General features: G+C 37.6%; 1 protein-coding gene across 8 annotated transcripts in view; it reads right to left on the bottom strand.

Moving 5' to 3' along the window:
- Window positions 1–22,054, bottom strand: part of USPL1 (ubiquitin specific peptidase like 1) — a 41,984-nt gene that overhangs the window by 18,895 nt on the left and 1,035 nt on the right. For 2 of the 8 annotated variants that reach the window (XM_522652.8, XM_009426811.5), the window contains exons 2-5: window positions 19,478–19,644; window positions 18,823–18,951; window positions 9,271–9,910; window positions 2,781–2,894 (exon numbers count right to left, since the gene is read on the bottom strand). In XM_522652.8, the coding sequence (XP_522652.7) occupies window positions 2,781–2,894; window positions 9,271–9,910; window positions 18,823–18,951; window positions 19,478–19,576 (982 nt within the window). In that variant the 5' untranslated portion in view covers window positions 19,577–19,644. Of the gene's footprint in view, window positions 1–2,780; window positions 2,895–6,320; window positions 6,557–9,270; window positions 9,911–18,822; window positions 18,952–19,477; window positions 19,645–20,977; window positions 21,040–22,054 lie in introns of those variants that run through there. The other 6 variants (XM_009426809.5, XM_054665158.2, XM_009426812.5 and 3 more) reach the window with 6 other exon arrangements.

Genomic DNA, 22,054 nt, shown 5'->3' with positions numbered 1-22,054 from the left:
GTGCAATGGCGCAATCTCTGCTCACTGCAACCACTGCCTCCTGGTTTCAAGCAATTTTCCTGCCTCAGCCTCCCGAGTAGCTGGGATTACAGGCACCTACACCACGTCCGGCTAATTTTTTGTATTTTTAGTAGAGACAGGGTTTCACCATATTGGCCAGGCTGATCTTCAACTCCTGACCTCAGGTGATCCACCTGCCTCGGCCTCCCAAAGTGCTGGGATTACAGGTGTGAGCCACCGGGCCCAGCCATAAAATAAGCTTTAAAAAGTTTTTTTTGTAAGTAGAAATACAAATCAATCTCCTAGAAATGAAAATATGCAACACTGTATGCATAAACAGTATGTCATATAGCACAATTTTGTAATTCATTATCAGCCTTTATATCCGTATTCTATCGTAACTAAATATTAACTGAAAAAGCAAACAATTTACATTTCATAATGACAATATAAAATCTTCAGGTCTAAAATACATAAAGTTCTCCATGAATTAAAATATCATGAAAGAGTTCAAAACACACCGTTAAATAAGTTATATGATTACAGAGCATTTCATTAGTAAGATCTTCAGCTAAAATATAGCACCTATCCTTGAATGGGCAGTAAAACAAGAGAGGAATCCTCCTGCATTGAAAAGAGCTGTATGCTTGCCCAATTATTATGATTACACAAAACAATAATTTAAAAATTCCTTCTGTTACATAGAAAACCAGGCCCATGGCGGAGGTGGAGCAAAAGATGTAACTTTGTTCCAAAAATAATTATCAGGGATAAGAAGGGTAGTGATTCAGGCTGGGGGAGAAACCATGCTTTAATTCAATTGGGAACTGAAGTAGGGAGTCTGGAAGGGAAATGGTATCTGCTAAAGGCACCACGAAAGCCCTTCCATCTAAACTCTAGGAATCTTACGGAAAAAGCTCCTTTGAAATGAGTATTCGCTCAACAGATCAGTGGCTGGGGGTGATGAACCTGGTGAGAAGTTTTAGAGTGACAGAGTCCTATATCTTGATTGTAGTGAGGGTTACAGAGCTGTACACACTTAAAAAGGGTCTTACTATATGTAAATTATACCTTGATATAAAGAAAAAAGAATATTCATTCCATCTGAGGGCCTGATACATAAATTACAACAGTTCTTCAGGCCTAGAGGAGGAAATGTCAGAAATTTGGCATACGAAAAATCAGATTTTTATAAGAACAGAACAAATATGTATGTATAAGTCCATGAAAAACAAAGCAGATATTCAACTATTATATATTAATTTTAATAAAATGTAGGAAAAAAAGTGAAAATTAGGGGGCAGAAGCATGAGTCAAAGAAGTATGTCAAAAGCTGTCCAGCATGTACAAAAGATGCCATGCTTCCCGATATATATATATACACACACATATACACACACACATATATATATATACATTTTTCGAGACGGAGTCTCGCTCTGTCCCCAGGCTGGAATGCAATGGCGTGATCTCAGCTCACTGCAACCTCTGTCTCCCAGGTTCAAGCGATTCTCCTGCCTCAGCCTCCCGAGTAGCTGGAACTACAGGCACACACTACCACGCCTGGCTAATTTTTGTATTTTTAGTAGAGACAGGGTTTCACCATGTTGGCCAGGATGGTCTCAATCTCTTGACCTTGTGATACGCCTGCCTTGGCCTCCCAAAGTGCTGGGATTACAAGCATGAGCCACCAAGCCCAGCCTTATAAAATATATTCTAAGTATTTAAATATGTTATAAATGTATTGTAAATATATTATAAAATATCATATTTTATAATGATCTGGAAGCATGGTGTCTTTTGTACATGCTAGACAAATCAGTAGCAACAATTGATTTTATTATAAAATATAAATATCATTTTTTAATATAAGTTAAATGTCACTCATTGAGAGAAAAACTAGAAGGCACTGATATTTTACATAATATGGGTTATTACTAATAGGGAGTATCGTATTCTGCTACTATAACATTAATAGAAGAGTTAATACAAGGATACAAGAAAAATAAAACAAAAAGCCCTTTCAAAACAAAAACAAACAAAAAAACCCCGCAGCTCCTTTTCGCAATACTAAAAAAATTTAGAAAGGTTTGGACAGACTCTCTAGCTCACTCGCTGCACGCCACTCCCACAGGCCAAAAACCAAGTCACAGAGAACAAAGAGGTCCCATCCTTGTGCCCTTTCTAAAGGCGAGGAAGCTTTCCCAAAAGGCCATCAGCATATTTCTCTTAATATCCACTGGCCAAAACTCTACCACATGGACATTCCTAAACCAATCACTGGTAGGGAAACAGAATTACTATGGTTGGTTTAGATGAGATTCTAAACCCTGGGTACATATAACAATCATGTGGGGTTTCTAAAAATTACTGATTTCCTGAGCCCCATCCCTGAGATTCTAATTCAAATGCCCCAGCGTTGGCATTTACTTTTAAATTCCCTCAGTGCTTTTTAATGTACAATTGAGGTTAAAAATGCTAGATCTGTCTACTAGGAAACGTACTATAGAAGCAACTAATGATATGCCCCCTAAAATTCTCCTAGTTCTGAGAACTGCACCCACTCTCAAGAGGTGGAACACCAGCCTACATATTTATATGGAACAGCTCTGCCCTACAATAACTTACCCAGTGGTAGATTCCTAAGTCAAACTACTCAGATTCTCTCTCCCAAGAATATGATCATCCAAGGTAATCAAACAGTGTTCTATTTCCTTAGGAGGTACATATTTCTATATGGTAGATGAGTATAATACAAGTAAGTTTTACCAATTACTTACCTAATGTGCATCTAAGCTGGGGCTGAAGGCTAATAAAAATTTCATCTCTAACTTCATTCAGACAGGTCTCTATCTCTGCAAATATTTCTGAGGTAAGTTTTTTACAATCTCCATCTAAGAAAATACAGAGAACATTATCAATTCCTCATCAATGTATATCTTCCCACAGAAAACTGACACATTCCCAAGAATGAAAGCTGAGTCAGTAAGTTTTGCAAACAGTCAAAAAGCAAAACACAAAATTTCCTTAATTCTTTCTCTGTGGTATACCATATATTCCCTTAATATATGCTATCAGCACAATATCATTAGTACTTACTGAATGGGTAAAATCTCAGTGAAAGCCTTTCTCACCCAAATAATCACAGGTCTAGTAAAATAACTAACCTTTCAGATACTATGACTATCTCTAAAACAGCAAAAGAAGTTACCTCCTTATGTGCAATTACTTATACTACAAATGATGTCTAACCATTTATTCCACTCTGTGTAACTTTTATTGAACTTGGCCAGGTCATAGGAACAGAAAAATTTATAAGGAGTCTTAATAAAGTTATAATTATTTCCCAAACTAATATCTCGTATATTTCCCTTCTATGTCATTTTTGAGGGGTTTGAAGGGGTCTTCAGTGGCAACATAGTGTTTATTCGGTTCCACATCCTGCTTTGTCTACACAAATTTGCTTCATTAAAAACTGACCAGCCTGGGCAACATAGTGAAACCCCTATCTCTTAGAAAAAAAGCTGGGTATGGTGGTACACACCCGTAGTCCCAGCTACTCAGGAGGCTGAGGTGGGAGGATCATTTGAGCCCAGGAGGGTTAGGGTTCTACAAGCTGCAGTGAGCTGTGATCGTACTACTGCGCTCCAGCCTGGGCAATTGAGATGCTCTCTCAAAAAACAAAAACAAAAACAAAAACAAAACAACAACAACAAAAAATCTGGCTAGTTATTATACAGTGACTGGAACATAGCACTTGTGTGTGTGTTTGTGTGTTTGGAGACAGGGTCTTGCTATGTTGCCTGGGCTGGTCATTAACTCCTGGGCTCAAGCCATCTTGCAGCCTCAACCTCCTGAGTAGCTGGGCTTATAGGCGCATGCCACTATATTCAGCTGAAACATCGCTTTATTAATCATTCTCCTATTGCCAGACATTTTAGTTGTTTCTTTTTTCACTATTATAAATACTATTGTGATAAATACCTTTGGGCACACATATCTATGTTTTTGATCACTTCTTTATGGTAATATTTATCTTCAAAATGGAATTACTGTGACAAGAAACTATCCAAGATTAATAAGAAAATTATTTTGAATAAAAGACTCTACATGCATCTGACTCTACTTACTCTTAAGCTACAAATAGATCTTTTCACTCACATCTCTTATAAATAATTCATACAGCCTGATCACACTCTGCTTATACGTTTCCCTAATGAAATATCTGGATTCTCCTGTAATATGAAATAAGCATTAACCAGAATTTTTGTTATTTGACCATGCCAAAAAAAAAACTTACATTGCAAAATAATGCAGCTCAAACATATAATTAACCAGATTATAAAAACTAAAATTATTCTGTAAAAAATTAGTAACAGATTAAAAACATAAAATTAAAGTTAATTCCAATATTGAACTGCTGCTCTTCTGCAACAAACAACTGAACTGTCACCTACTTAACACTGGGGTTTCTGTAATTAGAGAAAGCAGAAATAGAAGAAAAGTCAAAGGCAAAATGCTTGTGAGAAACTGAATTTTAAAAATTGCAAAAAACTGTAAATGACTGACACACACAAAAAAGTTCAGTCTCAAAGAAAACCTACACTGAAACAAAATATTTCTTACCTAACAAAACCATAACGTCTTGAATGTTCTAACCAAAGGTGGTTAGAAAACACTGAGGTATTTTTTCTACATAATGAAAATGGAATTATATATTGGTACAACCATTCTGGAAAACTGTATTCAGCAAGACCTTTAATATTCATATTCTAATATCTTTCCTAGGAAATTAGTCAGTAATGAATTCAAAAGATATATGGATATTTGTCCTGGTGTTAATTCACAACAGCAAAAACTAGTAACAACCTGAATGGTTAACAACAGGGAAACAATGTATAAGATCCATATAAAAGACTGTATGACCAAACTCAAAATTTTTAGCACATTAATGAATAAGAAAATATCTACAATGTCAAGCAAAGAAAGCTTGGTATGATGTCACATCTGTCCCCAAAATATATATGGCCAAGATCAGAAAAAATATGTATCAAGACACTTCAAAAGAAGTTGAATAAAAGTGAGGATTCTTGCCCTACAAGGTAGCCGTAATAATTTAAAAAGTATGAGTGCTGGGTTAGACAAAGTAACCAAGAGAATAAAATTGAGAGTTAAGGAACAGCTGCACACATACATGAAATGTTGATACATGCTAGAGGTGGCATGGCAGATCAAGTGAGAAAATAAAGTGGAGCTACAAAAACTGGCTATGCAAATGGGAAAAAAATGGATCCTTACCTCATACCACACATCAATATGAATTCCAACTGAATGAGGAATTTCAATGTCAAAAGCAAAACTTTATAACTTTTCAGTGAAAATATAGGTGAATGATTTTCTGACCTTGGGAATGATTTTCTGACCTTGGAAATAGTAATAATTTCTTTAAAAAGCCATAAACATTACTAGCTCCAAATGAAAAGATAAAGACTTCCCTATAAATCAAGATAGTTTTTAAAAAACAAAAAGCCACAAACATTACTAGCTCCAAATGAAAAGATAAAGACTTCCTTATAAATCAAGATAGTTTTTAAAAAGTAACAACACAAGCTGCAAACTGGGAGCAGATTCAGCAACACATCTGATGTAACTCTAGCAACAATGATACAAGGAACAAACTCATACAAATCAATTAAAACGTGACAATCAACAGAACAAATAGGGATAAGATACAAAAGGCATTTCACAGAAGAGGGAACAAATATGAGCAATATATACACATAGAGCCGACAACCTCTTCAAAATGTGGAAACGGCAAATCAAGATCACAGACCATTTTACACCACTCAAATAGCAAAAATCTCAAAAGTGTGAAAATAAACCAAGAAGAATATATGGATCAGGAAGAGCTCTTATATACACTATTAATGGGAGAATTGCTTGGTACAACCACTTTGGAAAACAATTGTCATTATCTTGTAAATTTGGACACAAAAGTCTATAATTTTCCATTCCTTTGTTATACAGAAGGGAAACTCTTATACTGTGCCCCAGGAGACTTGCCCCCCAAATGGTCACAGCAGCAGCATTTATAATGGCAAAAAAACCCCACTGTCCACTGACAGGTAGATGAATATTCTGTTATATTTACAAAATGGAAGTATTATGTAGCAATGAAAAATCAATGAGCCACAAATATAAACAGCCCCATAAATTTTTACAACAAGAAAAAAAGGTCCCAGAAGATCAAAACAAACTAAATTAGGCAATACGAGTGGTCCCTCTTCATTCGTGGTTTTGCTTCCTATGGTTTCAATTACCTGAACTCAACCGTGGTCTGAAAATATTAAACGGAAAATTCCAGAAACAATTTATAAGCTTTAAATTTCATGCCATTCTGAGTAGCATCATGAACTCTCTTGCTGTCCTGCTGTGTTCCACTGGCAACGTGAATCTTCCCTTCGTCTAGTGTGTCCATGCTGTCTACACTCCTGCCTGTGGTTCACTTAGCAGCCATCTTGGTGATGCAATCTATTGCCATGGTACTGCAGTGCTTGTGTTCAAGGAACCCTTATTTGACTTAATAATGGCCCCAAAGCACGAGCATAGTAATGCTGGCAATTCAGATATGCCAAAGAGAAGCTGTAAAATGCTTCTCTAAGTAAAAAGGTCAAAGTTCTCAACTTAAAGAAAAAAATCATATGCTGCGGTTGCTGAGATCTAAGAACAAATCTCTTATCCATGAAACTGTGAAGAAAGAAAAAGAAATTTGTGCTAATTTTGCTGTTGCATCTCAACTGCTCAAGTTATGGCCACAGTGCCTGATAAGTGTTAAGATGGAAAAAGCATTCAATTTGTGGGTGGAAGACACGATCAGAAACAAATGTTCCAACTGACAGCAACATGTTGAGCCACATTTACTTTACTTTTTTTTTTTTTTTTGAGACAGAGTCTCATTCTATCACCCAGGCAGGTTGGAGTGCAGTGGCGTGATCCCAGGTTCAAGTGATTGTTCAACTTCCACCTCCTGGGTTCAAGCAATTCTCCTGGGTTCAAGCAATTCTCCTGCCTCAACCTCCCAGAGTAGCTGGGACTACAGGCGTGTGCCACCATAGCCAGCCAATTTTTGTATTTTTTAGTAGAGATGGGGTTTCACCATGTTGGCCAGGCTGGTCTCGAACTCTTGACCTCATGAGATCTGCTCGCTACAGCTTCCTGAAGTGCTGGGATTACAGATGTGAGCCACTGCACCTGGCCCACATTTAATTTACTCTTAATTAAACTTGATCATAATTATGTATGTATACGGAAAAACATTGTATATACAGGGTTCAGTACCATCCATCCCCCATTATCTGAGAGGGATACCTTCCAAGACCCCAGTGGATGCCTAAAACCTTGGATAGTAACTAAACATTTTACATATTATGCTTTTTCCTATAACTACATATCTATGATCAAGTTTTATAATCAGGCATAGTAAGATTAAAACTAATAATAAAATAGAACAATTATAACAATATGCTGTAATGAAAGTTATGTGAATGTGGTCTCTGTCTCTCTTTCAAAATATATTACTGTACTATACTCATCTACTTTCAGACCTCGGGTTAAATGAAACCAAGAAAAGTACAACTATGATAAGGGGAGACTACTGTATACTGTTTAGATATACACACATAAGAAAAACTAAGAAAAGATGGAATGATGAAACACATTTCAGATAATGATTACTTATGGGGGGAGGTAGAGAATGGGATGGGAGGAAACACATAGGTAAATGTAAGTTATTGGGAATGTTTTAATTCTTCCTATGTTGGGAGGTGGGTTCATAAGTATCCTATTTTACAGAGAATAAAATGAAAAACATATCCCTTATTGTGACAAGAGATCTGAGGAGGTTGTGTGATTATGGGTGATTTTTACTCACTTCTTCATTCTGCTTTTCAGTAGTTTAAACACTTAAAACTAACCACTATTATCCTGACACCCTAAGTAAGACACAAGCACAGTCTTAACAGTTTTGAAAAAGACTGCCTAGGCCAGGTATGGTGGCTCACACCTGTAATTTCAGCACTTTGGGAGGCCAAGACAGGCAGATCATGAGGTCTGGAGTTCAAGACCAGCCTGACCAACATGGTGAAACCCTGTCTCTACTAAAAATACAAAAATTAGCTGGGCCTGGTGGTGGGCGCCTGTAGTCCCAGCTACTTGGGAGGCTGAGGCAGGAGAATTGCTTGAACCTGAGAGGCGGAGGTTGCAGTGAGCTGAGATCACGCCATTGCACTCCAGCCTGGGCAACAGAGTGAGACTCTGTCTAAAAAAAAAAAAAAAAAAAAAAAAATCACAATAGCAAAGACTTGGAACCAACCCAAATGCCCATCAATGATAGACTGGATAAAGAAAATGTGGCACATATATACCATAGAATACTATGCAGCCATAAAAAAGGATGAGTTCATGTCCTTTGCAGGGACATGGATAAAGCTGGAAACAATCATTCTCAGCAAACTAACACAAGAACAAAAAACCAAACACCATATATTCTCACTCATAAGTGACAGTTGAACAATGAGAACACATGGACACAGGGAGGGGAACATCACACACTGGGGCCTGATGGGGAATGGAGGGGTTGGGGAGGGATAGCATTAGGAGAAATACCTAATATAGGTGACGGGTTGATGGGTGCAACAAACCACCATGGCACATGTATACCTATGTAACAAAACTGCACGTTCTGCACATGTACCCCAGAACTTAAAGTATAAAAAAAAAAAAAACTGCCTTTTGGGCAGTCAGGATAATGTAACTGGTATTATCTCAAGCTTCGTGATACTGTTCCTGGGCTCCTTGCTCCCAGGCCTCCAGGAAACAGAAGCAATGGATGACATCTTTCCCACATGCTGGGAGACAAAACTCAACATTAATATTTTTAAGAATTAAAGACAAGTAGGCTGGAACGGTGACTCATGCCTGTAATCCCAGCACTTTGGGAGGCTGAGGCGGGAAGGGTGCTTGCGCCCAGGAAATCGAGTCCAGCCTGGGCAAGACAGTGAGGCCACCATCTCACTATCTTAGCTGGCTATGGTGGTGCACGACCGTAGTTCCAGCTACTTGGGAGACTGAGGTGGGAGGCACACCTGAGCCAGGGAAGTCAAGGCTGCAAGGAGACATGATCATGCCACTGCACTCCAGCCTGGGTGACAGAGTGAGACCCTGACTCCAAATGAATAAATAAGTAAATAAAAATAAAATATTAGTACCAACCTTTAACACCACTCAATTGATTGGTATATAGAAGTGTATTGGCTTGATTATATTTTGTAAGCAACCGCCAGAATATAGATTCCTCCTTCAAGCACAGTCCAGTCACGGTGTTCTTTAACTCTTCCGAGTGCACCAAAGCTGACAGGATACAGTCTAACCAACAGAGAGCATAAGCATTTTTCCACTGGACACATAAAGTCTGGGGAAATGATGTACATTTGCTCTCCAGTGGCATTTCCAGTTTAGATGTACATCCTTCATTTTGAGGGGAAGGTCTGCCAGTTCCAGAGACATCAACTGTAGCAGGATCTTTTGTAGTAGCCATGTCAACAGTATCAGCTTCCAAAATCTCATTCCGCTCCAAGGAATCAGCTGTCCTAATTGGATTCTGTTGACCACTACTATCAGGTAAGTTTGACGAGGTTTCGTCATATACTTCTCCATTATGTTTGCTGTTCAAAACTTTTTCACCGTCAATAGCAATATAATTTCTAGTCTTTTTGGAATTTGCTAAAAGAAGTGAATCTTTATAGCTGCTTTCCAAGCTCTTCCTTTTCTGAGGCTTATGTGGAGTGTGACATTCTTCCAAATCAGGAGAAATTAGGTTATTAAGTGATTTAGAGCCCAAAGGATAGATGCACTGGAAAGTAAAAATAAAATGATAAAAACTACACAAATTCAAATAACTTCATGTTTTATAGTTATCATATCATGAAAAACATGTATAGAATGTTAGCATTGATTTGATGACAGGTTATATTTATACACATAAATTTGAAAAAATTAGAGACAAACAACTACTTAGTCAAAAATTTGGCCTCCAAAAGAATAATTTTTTTCAGGTTAATTTGAACAATCAAGGGTTTAATCTGAGTTACAAAAGGGTAAGCTAATAAGGAAAACATATTTTTGCTTTAATAAAAATCTAATGTTAAGTGAACTTAAAATTTTCAACAATGTAAAGAAACACTATAATGAATGTTACTCTTTTGGGACAGACACTACATTACACTACACATTTTAAAAGTATTTTCAAATTAAAAGTGCACGGAGTAATTTCTGTGTTTCCTATATTTTGAAACTGAATATGCATCTCATAGCACTGCTGTTTTACATCTTTATTGGGTTTAGAGTCCAAATGGCTGAATTTTAATGACTTCATCAAATCTTACTGTGCATTAACACAATTTATGCCAAATAACAACAATGTAAACATATCACTAAAAGAATCAGTGGATCTTTCCTAAGTTTAAAAACTACCAGAATATTTTAAATAACAAATTCAAGGACCCTCTACACTAAAGGTCTGCTTTTAAAATATGCCTTCTTTTTCAGGTGGGCATGGCAGTACACTCCCATATTCCCAGCTACTTGGGAGGCTGAGGTGGGAGGATTGCTTAAGCCCAGGAGTTGGAGGCTGCAATGAGCTATGATTGCCCCACTCTATTGCTCCAGCCTGGGCAACAGAGCAAGACCCTGTCTCTAAAATAATAATAATAATGATAGTTAATTAACGCCTTCTTTTACACAAGTATGGTAGACTACTATCTTGATGGCCCTCCCTATGAACTAGAGAACTACACCTCCTGGTAATTCATGCCCTCCTGCAGCCAGTCCCTACACTGTACAGAGTTGGCTTGGCCCTGTGACTAGCTTTGATGGAACATTAGCACACATGATATACATAGAGGCCTGATAAGCACTGGCTCAAGAGGACAAGCCCTTCTTCTGGAACACTCCTTCTTAGTCCCAGCTATCACACTGTGAAGAGCCCAGCTGGCCTCATGGAGAGAACCTCATGGAAAATAACTGAGACCCCGGCTGACTATTTGAACTCAACTGCTAGCTAGCAGCTAGTACCAACTGCCAGCCATGTGGACATTTCAGCTGTCCCAGCTGACATGGTGTGATGTGTAAGAATTCCCTAGTCAACTCACATAATCATGTGAAATAATAAATGGAGCCATTAAAATTTTTTTTTGAGACAGGGTCTGGCTCTGTTATCCAGGCTAGAGTATAGTGGCACGATCCCAGCTCACTGCAACCTCTGCCTCCCGAGATCAAGAGATCCTACAACCTTAGCCTCCCAAGTAGCTGGTGCTAAAGGCGCCTGCCACGGTATTTTCTGTAGAGACAAGGTTTCACCACGTTGCCCAGGCTGCTCTCAAACTCCTGGGTTCAAGCAATCTGCCTGCCTCAGCCTCCCAAAGTGCTGGAGTTCCAGATGTGAGCCACCATGCCCAGCCACCATTAAAATTTTTGAGCGACTAAGTTTCAAGGTGATTCATTTCACACCAACAGATAACTGAAATGCACTAAATCCCCTCAGATAGCCTCTTCTACCAATTGAACATTACACTCATAATACTGCACTTACTGTGAAATTCTTTAGTATAAATGGACAAGTTCTAGATTCTTCTGACTTTCCAACTAGCTGCAGTCACCATCAACTAACAACCTGTCAACATGATGCTTTGAGATTACTTCCTAAGTCCTACCATATGTCAGAAAACTGAGAATCCTTTAAAAATAGCATATATGTATTTAAAGCGTCATAAAAAGGTACGTATCCAAAAAAAACTCAAAAGCAGAATCTTGAAGAGATACCTGCACACCCACATTCACTGCAGCATTATTCACAATTCCCAAAAAATGAAAGCAACTCAAACATCTGCAGATAGGTGAATGGATAAAGAAAATGTGGCATACACATACGGTGGAATATTACTCAACCTTAAAAGTAAGAAACTCCTCATGTCCTTTGCAGGGACATGGATGAAGCTGGAAACAATCATTCTCAGCAAACTAACACAGGAACAGAAAACCAAACACCGCATGTTCTCACTCGTAAGTGGGAGCTGAACAATGAGAACACATGGACACAGAGAGGGGAACATCACACACCGGGGCCTGTCGGCGGGTAGGGGGCTAGGGGAGGGATAGCATTAGGAGAAATACCTAACGTAGATGACAGGCTGATAGGTGCAACAAACCACCATGGCATGTGTATACCTATGTAACAAGCCTGCACGTTCTGCACATGTATCCCAGAACTTAAAGTATAATAAAATAAATAAATAAACAGAAATAAACTGGAGATTAAGACTTTAAAAAAAAAAAGTAAGGAACTCCTAACTGTACATTCATCCATGCTACAACATGGATGAATCTTGAGGCCATTATGCCAAGTGAAATAAGCCAGTCACAAAGAAGGCAAATACTGTATGATTCCGTTTATATGAGGTACTGAGTCTGATTCATAGAAACATAAACTAGAGGCCGGGTACAGTGGCTCAAGCCTGTAATCCCAGCACTTTGGGAGGCTGAGGCAGGCAGAACACCTGAAGTCAGGAGTTCGAGACCTGGCCAACATGATGAAACCCCCGTTTCTACTAAAAATACAAAAAAAAAAAAAATTAGCCAGGCATGGTGGTGCACCCCTGTAGTCCCAGCTACTCAGGAGGCTGAGGGAGGAGAACTGCTTGAACCCGCAGGCAGAAGTTGCAGTGAGCCGAGATCACGCCACTACACTCCAGCCTGGGCGACAGAGAGAGACTCTATCTCAAAAGAAAAAAAAAGAAAAGAAACAGACACTAGAATGGTTGCCAGAAGCTGGGGGAGAGGAAAATGGGAAGTGGTTGTTTAATGCGTGCAGAGTTTCAGTTTTGCAAGATGAAAAAAGTTCTAGAGATCTGCTGCACAAGTGAATATACCTAATACTCCTGAACTCTATACTTAAAAATGGTTAAAATGATGAATTTTTTTTACCATTTAAAAATTAAAACAAATTTTTTTAAGAGAAAAAAAATCCTGAGACGAAAACCCTTTGTGAATCTCAAGTAGTCAAGATCATGGTATATGCATCCTACTTACACCTCTACTTTATTCAAAATGTAATAAACCCTTGGTTCCAAAGGAATGCATATTAAAAAAAAGAAAAAGAACAAAACAGTAATAAACCATAAGAGGCCCCGGGACTGCAAAATTCAGTGATTTCCACCCACACTCTTCGCAAGTGTCTTCACTGACTTTTCTTTATATAATCCGTGCTCCCACCATAGGCCAATCTGTAATATAATTTGTCCTTGCCCTGATTTTTCCCTTATAAATTAATGATTTCAGATTTTTATCTTTTTTCTTTTTATAAAATTTTGTTGCCTCTTTCCATATGTTCTAAATATTTGTATCTCTTTATACCTGACTTGTTTCTATTTACAGTGAACATGTATCATTTTTATAAGTAGAATAAAGCTTTTAAGCTGTCTTCACAAAAGTCATAAAAATATACACCAAGCATTAGTATTTTAGCCCAGCACAACCATCTAGTATCACTTAAAATCCAATGCTGAAAAAAACCTAATCCTGTCTCTTTCACTGAGTTTTGGAGCAGCTTAAGTAAATTCCTGTACTTATTCTTGTGAAATAGGAAAAAGGAAAACATACCATGTCTTCTTATACTTGTATAAGTAATTATCAACAAGGTATGGCCAAAGACAAATTATAATAATAATGTATTCATTTTACAAATGGAGAAAACAAAAAAAGTTTTCTTTGATTACTTAACATTAATGATTTAAAATTTTTATTATAAATTTCATGGGTTTTTAAAAAAGACTAATTAAATGTTCCAAAGTAAACGCTGAATGATAGACTACTCCACGAAAAAAAAAAAAGTTAAAACTTCCTACTGTTTAAAAACACTTGAGAGTTTCAATTTGGTATAATTTTGGACCAGTCTTGAATATTAGTGTTTACAAATCAAGGAACATTTTAATGTAAATACCTGACTAAAAGGGGTTTTCCAAATGGTTCTCTGCAATTTACAGCAGAGTAAACTCCAAATTTTATAACAGAACTCTCTGGAAATAATTTGATTCAGAGGACTTATACAGGGATCAGCAAAGTTTACTGATAAAGGGCTAGATAATAAATATTTAGATTTTATGAGCTACATAGTCTGTCACAACTACCCAACTCTGTTGTTGTATGCAAAAGAAGCCATGAACAATACATAAATGATTGAGCATGGCTATGTTCCGGTAAAACTTTATTTATGAACACTGAAATTTGAATTTCATTTAATTTTCACATATTATGAAAGGGTATTCTTCTTTTGATTTATTTATTTATTTATTTATTTTGAGACAGAGTCTCCTCTGTCGCCCAGGCTGGAGTGCAGTGGCTCAAATCTTGGCTCACTGCAACCTCTGCCACTGGCTTCAAGCGACTCTCCTGCCTCAGCCTCCCAAGTAGCTGGGATTACAGGCATATGCCACCACACCCGGCTATTTTGTATTTTTAGTAGAGACAGGGTTTCACCATGTTGGCCAGGCTGGTCTTGAACTCCTGACCTCAAGAGAATCCACCCACCTCGGCCTCCCAAAGTGCTGGGATTACAGGTGTGAGCCACTGCACCTGGCCCTTCTTTTGATTTTTTCTGGCATTTTTTATTTTGATATTTTCCTAACCATTTAAAAAACAAAAAAATCATTCCTTGCTTGTGCATCATACAAAATGTCTGCTCACTCCTGGTGTAAACCAATCTACTTCATAAAGTACACTGGGCTCTCATTGCCGACTAGAAATTTAAAAAAAAAATAATAAATTACTCATGTTCCTTTTTAACATTTCCAAAGTATATACATAAAATTCTTGATTATATATTTTTTGCTTTATCACTTAAAAAAGAATGCTTCAAAAACCAAAACTCCGGGCTGGGCGTGGTGGCTCACACCTGTAACCCCAGCATTTTGGGAGGCCGAGGCAGGTGGATCACCTGAGGTCAGGAGATCAAGCCCATCCTGGCTGTAGTGAAACCCCGTCTCTACTAAAAATACAAAAATTAGCTGGGCTTGGTGGCGCATGCCTGTAATCTCACCTACTGAGGAGGCTGAGGCAGGAGAATCCCTTGAACCAGGGAGTCGGAGGTTGCGGTGAGCCGAGATCGCACCACTGCACTCCAGCCTCGTGACAGAGCGAGACTCCGTCTCAAAAAAAAAAAAAAAAAAAAAAAAAAAAACAACTAAAAATCTATGTAGTACATCTAACTTTAATAGCCAACAACCTATCTCCTGAGGACAAGGACTTCTCTATTCTTATGGTCCTGATCTTCTCCCCAAAACCTTGCTCTTCCAAGTCTTCCCAGCTCAGTAATTCACGATTCCATTCTTCTAATTTTTCAAGCCAAAAATCTTGGAACTATCCTTGATTCCTCTTTCCAACCCCATATCCCAATCTTTCAGCAAATCCTGTTGGCTTTACATTCAAAGTATAAATAAACTCCAGCCATGCCTCAACACCTCTGCCACCACCCTCTCCCCCAGAATACTGCAACTGCCTTCAACTAGTCCAAAGGGAAAAAAGCTTTTTTTCCTTTCTACTTATCAATCTAAATAAAAAGAAAAGAGAAGCTTCTAAAAAGAAAGTGACATTTATTTAGGAATAAAGTATTCCAATGGGAATACACATGCCATAGTAAACTGTGTGTGTTCAGGGAGATAAGGGAAGACAAAAGGTTTTTAAAGGAAAATAAGGAGGATCACATACTTGTTTTGAGATAATTACCCTTGGCTACAAGGATCAATAACAAGGATGACACCCATCCACAGATGGACCAGGCAGTTGCTGGGCAGATGTCCTTGCAGAAGTATTTTCTGTGTATTTCATGATGTATTTTCTGTGTATTTCAGAAGTATTTCATGATGGCCTTTGTGCAAGGTTGTGGTTTTTGCAGAGTCTTTTGAGATATTTTGGTATTTATGCATGAAAGCTCTCTCTTCATAGCCTTTCCTGGCTCTATTTGTCTTTTTTTTTTTCTTTTAATAGAGACAGGGTCTCACACTCTGTCATCCTGACTGGAATGCAGTGGCACAATCATAGCTCACTGCAGCCTGGACCTCCTGGGCATGGTGCCGTGTACCCGTAGTCCCCCTCCCGGGTAGCTGGGACTACAGACTCACACCACCATGCCCAGCTAATTTAAAATTTTTTTTTGTAGAGACAAGGCCACATTATGTTGCATGGGCTGGTCTCCAATTCCTGGGATCAAGCAATCCTCCTGCCTCAGCCTCCCAAAGTGTTGGGATTACAGTTGTCAGCCACTGTGCCTGGCCAGTCAGGATTTTTTTTTTTTTTTTAAACACAAGTGACTCCATTTTGATTATGACAATTTTCACATATTCTATCCTCCCAGCACACTTTTGTGACCAGATGTGTGGGGGCTTTTTCCCCACACCAAGCAATTCTCCAGAGGACACCAAATGGGTATCCTATAATCCAATTCCATTTGGATGTTATCTACCTAGAGACCATGTCAGATCCTACAGGTTGAGGGCTCAGTCCCATGACTCCCTCCACTTCAGATGCCAATCCCACATCCAGGCCACCAGTACATCTGACTGACTGGCTACAAAGGTTCCCACTCCCCCTTCTTGGGCATAACTAGTTTGCAAGGACAGCTCGCAGAACTCAAACAAACACTTACTTATGTTTATTGGTTTATCCTAAAGGATATTATAAAGGATATAGATGAAGAAATGGGTAGGGCAAGGTATGGGACAGAAGAGGTATGAAGCTTCCACTTCCTCTAGGCATACCACCTCCCACACGGCACCAGCCCCTCCAGCAACCCACTCATTAAATCCAAATCTTGATATTTTTATACAGCTTGATCTCCAGCCCCTCCACTCCTTTCCTGGAGGCCTGTACGTGGGGCTTAAAGTTCTAACCCGTGAATTCTCTAATCATGTGGTCTTTCCAGCTGCTTGCCCCATCTGAGGCTATCTACGGCTCCATCCTAAGTCACCACAATAGCATGAACCCCGGTGTTAGCAAACAGGCTCATTCTGAATAACAGGACACTCTTATCATTCAGGAAATTCCAAGACTTTTAGCTCTGTAACGGAAACCAGAGACAAGGACAAAATATAATTCATATTATACTATAACTAATCTCCCTGCTTCAGGTCTTGCCCATTACATATATTTTCAACAGTGCAGTCACAGTAATGCTTTTAACACTGAAGTCAACTTATGTCACTCCTCTGCCAACATCTCTGCCATGGTTCCTGGTTTCACCCATAGTAAAAGCCAGAAAGCTTACAATGGCTTATAAGACCCTACTTGGTCCAGCTCCCCCATTATTTTTCTGATCCACCTTCTATTGCTCTGCTGGTTTCACTGCAGTAGCACAAACATGACAGGCAGCCTCCATTCTCTCAGGGCCTTCCTGGAAATTGCTTCCCCTGCCTAGAAAGCTCACTGCTCTTCACCTCTTTCAGGCTTTTGCTCAAATTGCACTTTCTCATTGAAGCGTTCCCCTCACCATCCTATTTAAAATTGCAAACTCCCCCTACTTTGGCATTCCAGTCCCTACTGCCTTATTTTTCTCCACAGCACTTTTTATCACCTGACACAAAAACACATATTTGTTCACTGTCTTTCCCACTCTATGACATAACTTCCTTAAGGGCAAGAAATTTTTGTTTTATTATTGTATCCTAACATTGTATCTGCAACAGTGCCAAACAGTGACACTCATAAAAAAAATTACTGAATATAAACATAAAGAAATTTATATTTGTAGACACGCCTGGGATTACTTTACTTCAAATTATACCCAGCATAAGTATCTATTAACAACCATGTGATTTAGTCTAGTATTTTCCAAACCTGGCTGATGATCAGACTCATCCTCAAATGTTACAAAACCACAGAATTCTGGGCCAACTCTACTGAATCAGCATCTGGGGGTGATACTCAGAAATTTATTAAAAGCACTCCAGGTAATTCTGATGAACTGCTAATTTTTTGCTGGAATAAACAGATCTGAAATTAGAAGTCTGTATTCCAACCACAGCTCTGCCACTGTATCAGGATCTTATGTTCCTAAACCCTCTGAAATCCATTTATTTTCTTATTCATGAAATAGGAATACAAATCTTGCAAAGTTCTGAGAATTAAACGTGTATGAGACAGTCTCATAAACTGTCAAATACAATAAAATGTGGAGTATTACAGAATTTAATGAGCTGCTATATAAAAGCCGTACCAGTGGGTACAAATTACTATAATTCTAAAAGCAATTTAGAGCTTCTAAAAGGATCTTTTAGAATTTACAAGATTCTATGCTCTCTTTAGTTCAGAGTATATATACTGGTTTTGGACTAACCAATTTCCAAAATACTCTTCCAGGTACATTAGAGATTCATAACTTTTCCCATCAGTTGCAAAGATAAACCAAAGAGATGGGAGAGTAACTACTATATGCTAATAGCTAACAAGGACCTCCAAAAGGTTAAAAAAAAGAAAAAAACCTTGAAATGTATTTTCTCCTCTCGCAAATCAAATGGCAATAAAAACGAACATCTTTATGTTACCAAGGAAAGGTAGGTGGAAAAATAACATTGTATACCAGACAGACTTATAAACTGAGATTACATATTAAAAATCTAGTCTAAAAAACAAAAAATGAGTAAACTTTTAAAACAATTAATAAAAAAGCAAAAGAAAAAAGAAAAATCTTATATATACTATATAAGATTAATACTTTACCTGCAGATCCTCACACAAAAAGATAGATTCTTGAAAACTAATTCGGTAAGTCTTTAAGGCTTTTAACTTTCCCTTCTCTCTACAAGCAGGGCAATACTCATCTGATGGAACTTTAGCTGAATCATAATTCTAAAAGAGAAATAAAGCAAATTAAAATATAGACATTCCTAGAATATATCAAAATATTAAAATTTAAATGGAAAGGTAACCAGAAAAAATTATAATTTTCAATTACAAGTATCCTGACAAGGTATTTTAAACATGGCAAACAAAAGAAATGCATATAAGCCTTTAAATACAGCTATTATTCCAAAAAGAATTACGTTATAATTTTAAATATTAAATTTTATGTGTTAAGAATAGTATCAATTTTATTTGCAAGGAAAAAAGTAACATCAACTACCCGGGAGAATTTATGTACCATATTTTCAAAGAACAGTAAATCATAAGGTCTATGTTTTATTTCCACTTTCATGTATCAATAAAACACAGAAAGGTAAACACATTAAAACAATCTTTCGCCATTACTGTAAGATTTCCGTGGAAGACACAATTTTTTAGAAGTTAACTGGTAACATCAAAATTGAATTTAAGTCTCAAAAATAGAGAAAAAAAAAAAAAACTTTGCACTCAGGCAAAAAATAAGTTCACTAACTTTTCCCAAATACCCCACCATGTGGAGTGAAGATATCCCTATATCAGTCCCTGGTCCAATCACTGGCAAACCATTTCCAATCTTCGGAGAATCCATCATTCCGAGTCATTGGCTAATTTATGTCACTTGAGACATGTCAATATCACTAAGGATTTTTTCAATGAACCCTGGAAAAAAAAAGTCAATAGACAATTAAATAAAAATTCTATTTACTATAAAAAAGAACCATGCTATTTTATAAGACGTATATAGTAAACAGCTTTTGAGGGCTATATGTCCTAGAATAAACATATTCTAAAATTATAATCTTGAAGTGAAAATGATACCTATATTTATAAATCCAGCAAATTTGTGAACAGAGGGTAGTGACTGGCAACAGGACCAGTTTTCATAGCAGACTCATTTGTCAACAAATTAAATAAAACTTGTAGTAGAGGTAGCTACTATTTAAAGCAAACTATATTGACCAGAATTTGAAAGCCTAACTTCTTAGAGTCTATGTACAATTTGAAACAAATATGCCAGCATTATACTGAGAAAAATCCCAGATCCATTGTGCCACTATTTGACAGGAACAAAAGAACCAATGAACCATATATTCCATACATTCCTATTGTTTTCAACTACCAACATTAATACTTCACCAGTTGGGAAAAATACTACTTATTAAAAGCTGCTAACAAATTATTATTTGTAAATGATCTAATTTACACCACATTTAACTTATTTTGTTATCTGAACAAAAATATAAACACTGTCCTAATACAAATTACATATGTGGCAAGCTTGTTTTGAGTGTAGTCCTATGGTGCAGAACTACATTTAACAGAGTAAAAATTACAAGAGACCGGAGCTCAGTGTAAGCAAAAAATAATTAAGAGCATTTTAATTGTGGGTTCACAATGATAGGAAAATCAAATACAGGAGACCTTTAGGGCAGAAGAGAATTATCACTTAGCAGAAATGCTGTAAAATAATTCTAGGCATAAAGTCTTTCCCAAATCCAAGAATCCATGATTCTATGACACCCATCTCCTGGGAATCGATGGCTCACAATTCACTTTAAAATCTAATTACGCTATTCTGGTTCGGCTATATAAACTTCACAAACCTTTCAAGCCAAGGAATAATTTCAAAAATAAAACTGCTTTTTAAAGAAAGTATCGGCGAATCTTAATTTCCTATTCCTGAAGAAATAACCATAAGACAGAAATTTCTCAACTGCAGCACTACTGATATCTTTGACCAAATAATTGTTTGTGAAGGCTGTTCTATGCACTGACGATGTTTAGCAGCGTCACTGACCTTTACCCTCTAGATCCAACAGCCAAAAGTTTCCTGACTTGCCAAATGTCCCCTGGTAAGCAAAATCACCCCTTCTGGTGAGAACTACTGATGCTAACTTTTTTCTTTCTTTTTAGGCACAGACAACTTATTATCTTTGGCTGGTTCTATTTATAATCTACTTACAAAAGAGAACTATGTAGGAGTCAAACTTACGCTTTTCAGGCTTTGTACCTGCAGATCTTGGTCCAGAAACTTACTTGTAAAATTAGTTTCTTCTAAGAATTAAATGAGATAAAGCATGTAAAAAGTTTAGCACCTGACAAATTAAAGTTACTATTTGGTGCTAATTTTATACTTCATTCTGCGTAGAGAAGCAGTACACGTCGTATCATTCTGCGGTACTCTCAAATGGGAAACTAGTAGGCTATGTACCTTGAATAAACTGTTTTTGATGAAAATTTCCATCTACCTGAGGGAACCTAGAAAACTTTTTCAAATCAAACGGTTTTCTCTTTGTCTCTCTCAATTATAAAATATAAAGAGTCTCCAAATCTGCTCTCCTGATTCCATCACCCAACATTTCAGCGGGAAAAATCAGATAGGTTGGTGGTTGAAATCCCGAATATATAGAATCCCCCAAAAGAAAATTCATTTAATACCAGAGGTTTATTTGTCCATATGAGGGACATAAAAAAAATACCAGAGGTGGGCTCCCCAGGTCTTCTTCCAAATACAATTCACTTTGACTTACATACAAAATCCCGGGGGGGGTTTTACAACTTAATTTGACCCTAAGTAACTGCTCTTCCTCCCTTCAAAAACAATCTGCTCCTCCTTCCCATATCTCACTTAAATGTGGGCGTCTCCATCCTTCCAAACACACAGACTAGAAAGTCTGAGTTGTTCCCTATTCTTTATTTCCCTCTTCGCACAGTAAGTCACCAAATTCTGTGGACAGTTCTTTGGAAAGGTCTCAAATCTCTACCTCTTTCCCTTCCATATCACTGTCAAAATGATGCCTCTACAAGTCTGAGCCTGTCAATGCTTAGTTTAAAATTCTCTATTTACTCTAGCCTGATTACAGCAAACTCCGTCCAAACAGCCCAATATAACCTAAAGGTAGTATTATGACCTACCTAGCTTTCCAGTTCTATCTTCCTCAACTCTACTTCACCCCCAGCATCTTTCTTCTAACATCCCCTTTTCATACTTCTGTGAACCACTTATACTCCAGAAGCCTTAATGTGAATTATTAGCCCAGCATGAACCCAGTTAGATAGCACAATGAAC

This window comes from Pan troglodytes, chromosome 14 (assembly GCF_028858775.2).
Source record: "Pan troglodytes isolate AG18354 chromosome 14, NHGRI_mPanTro3-v2.0_pri, whole genome shotgun sequence".
Lineage (NCBI taxonomy): Eukaryota > Metazoa > Chordata > Mammalia > Primates > Hominidae > Pan > Pan troglodytes.
The sequence above is the reverse complement of the archived record's forward strand: the minus strand, read 5'-3'. Positions and strand labels throughout refer to the sequence as shown.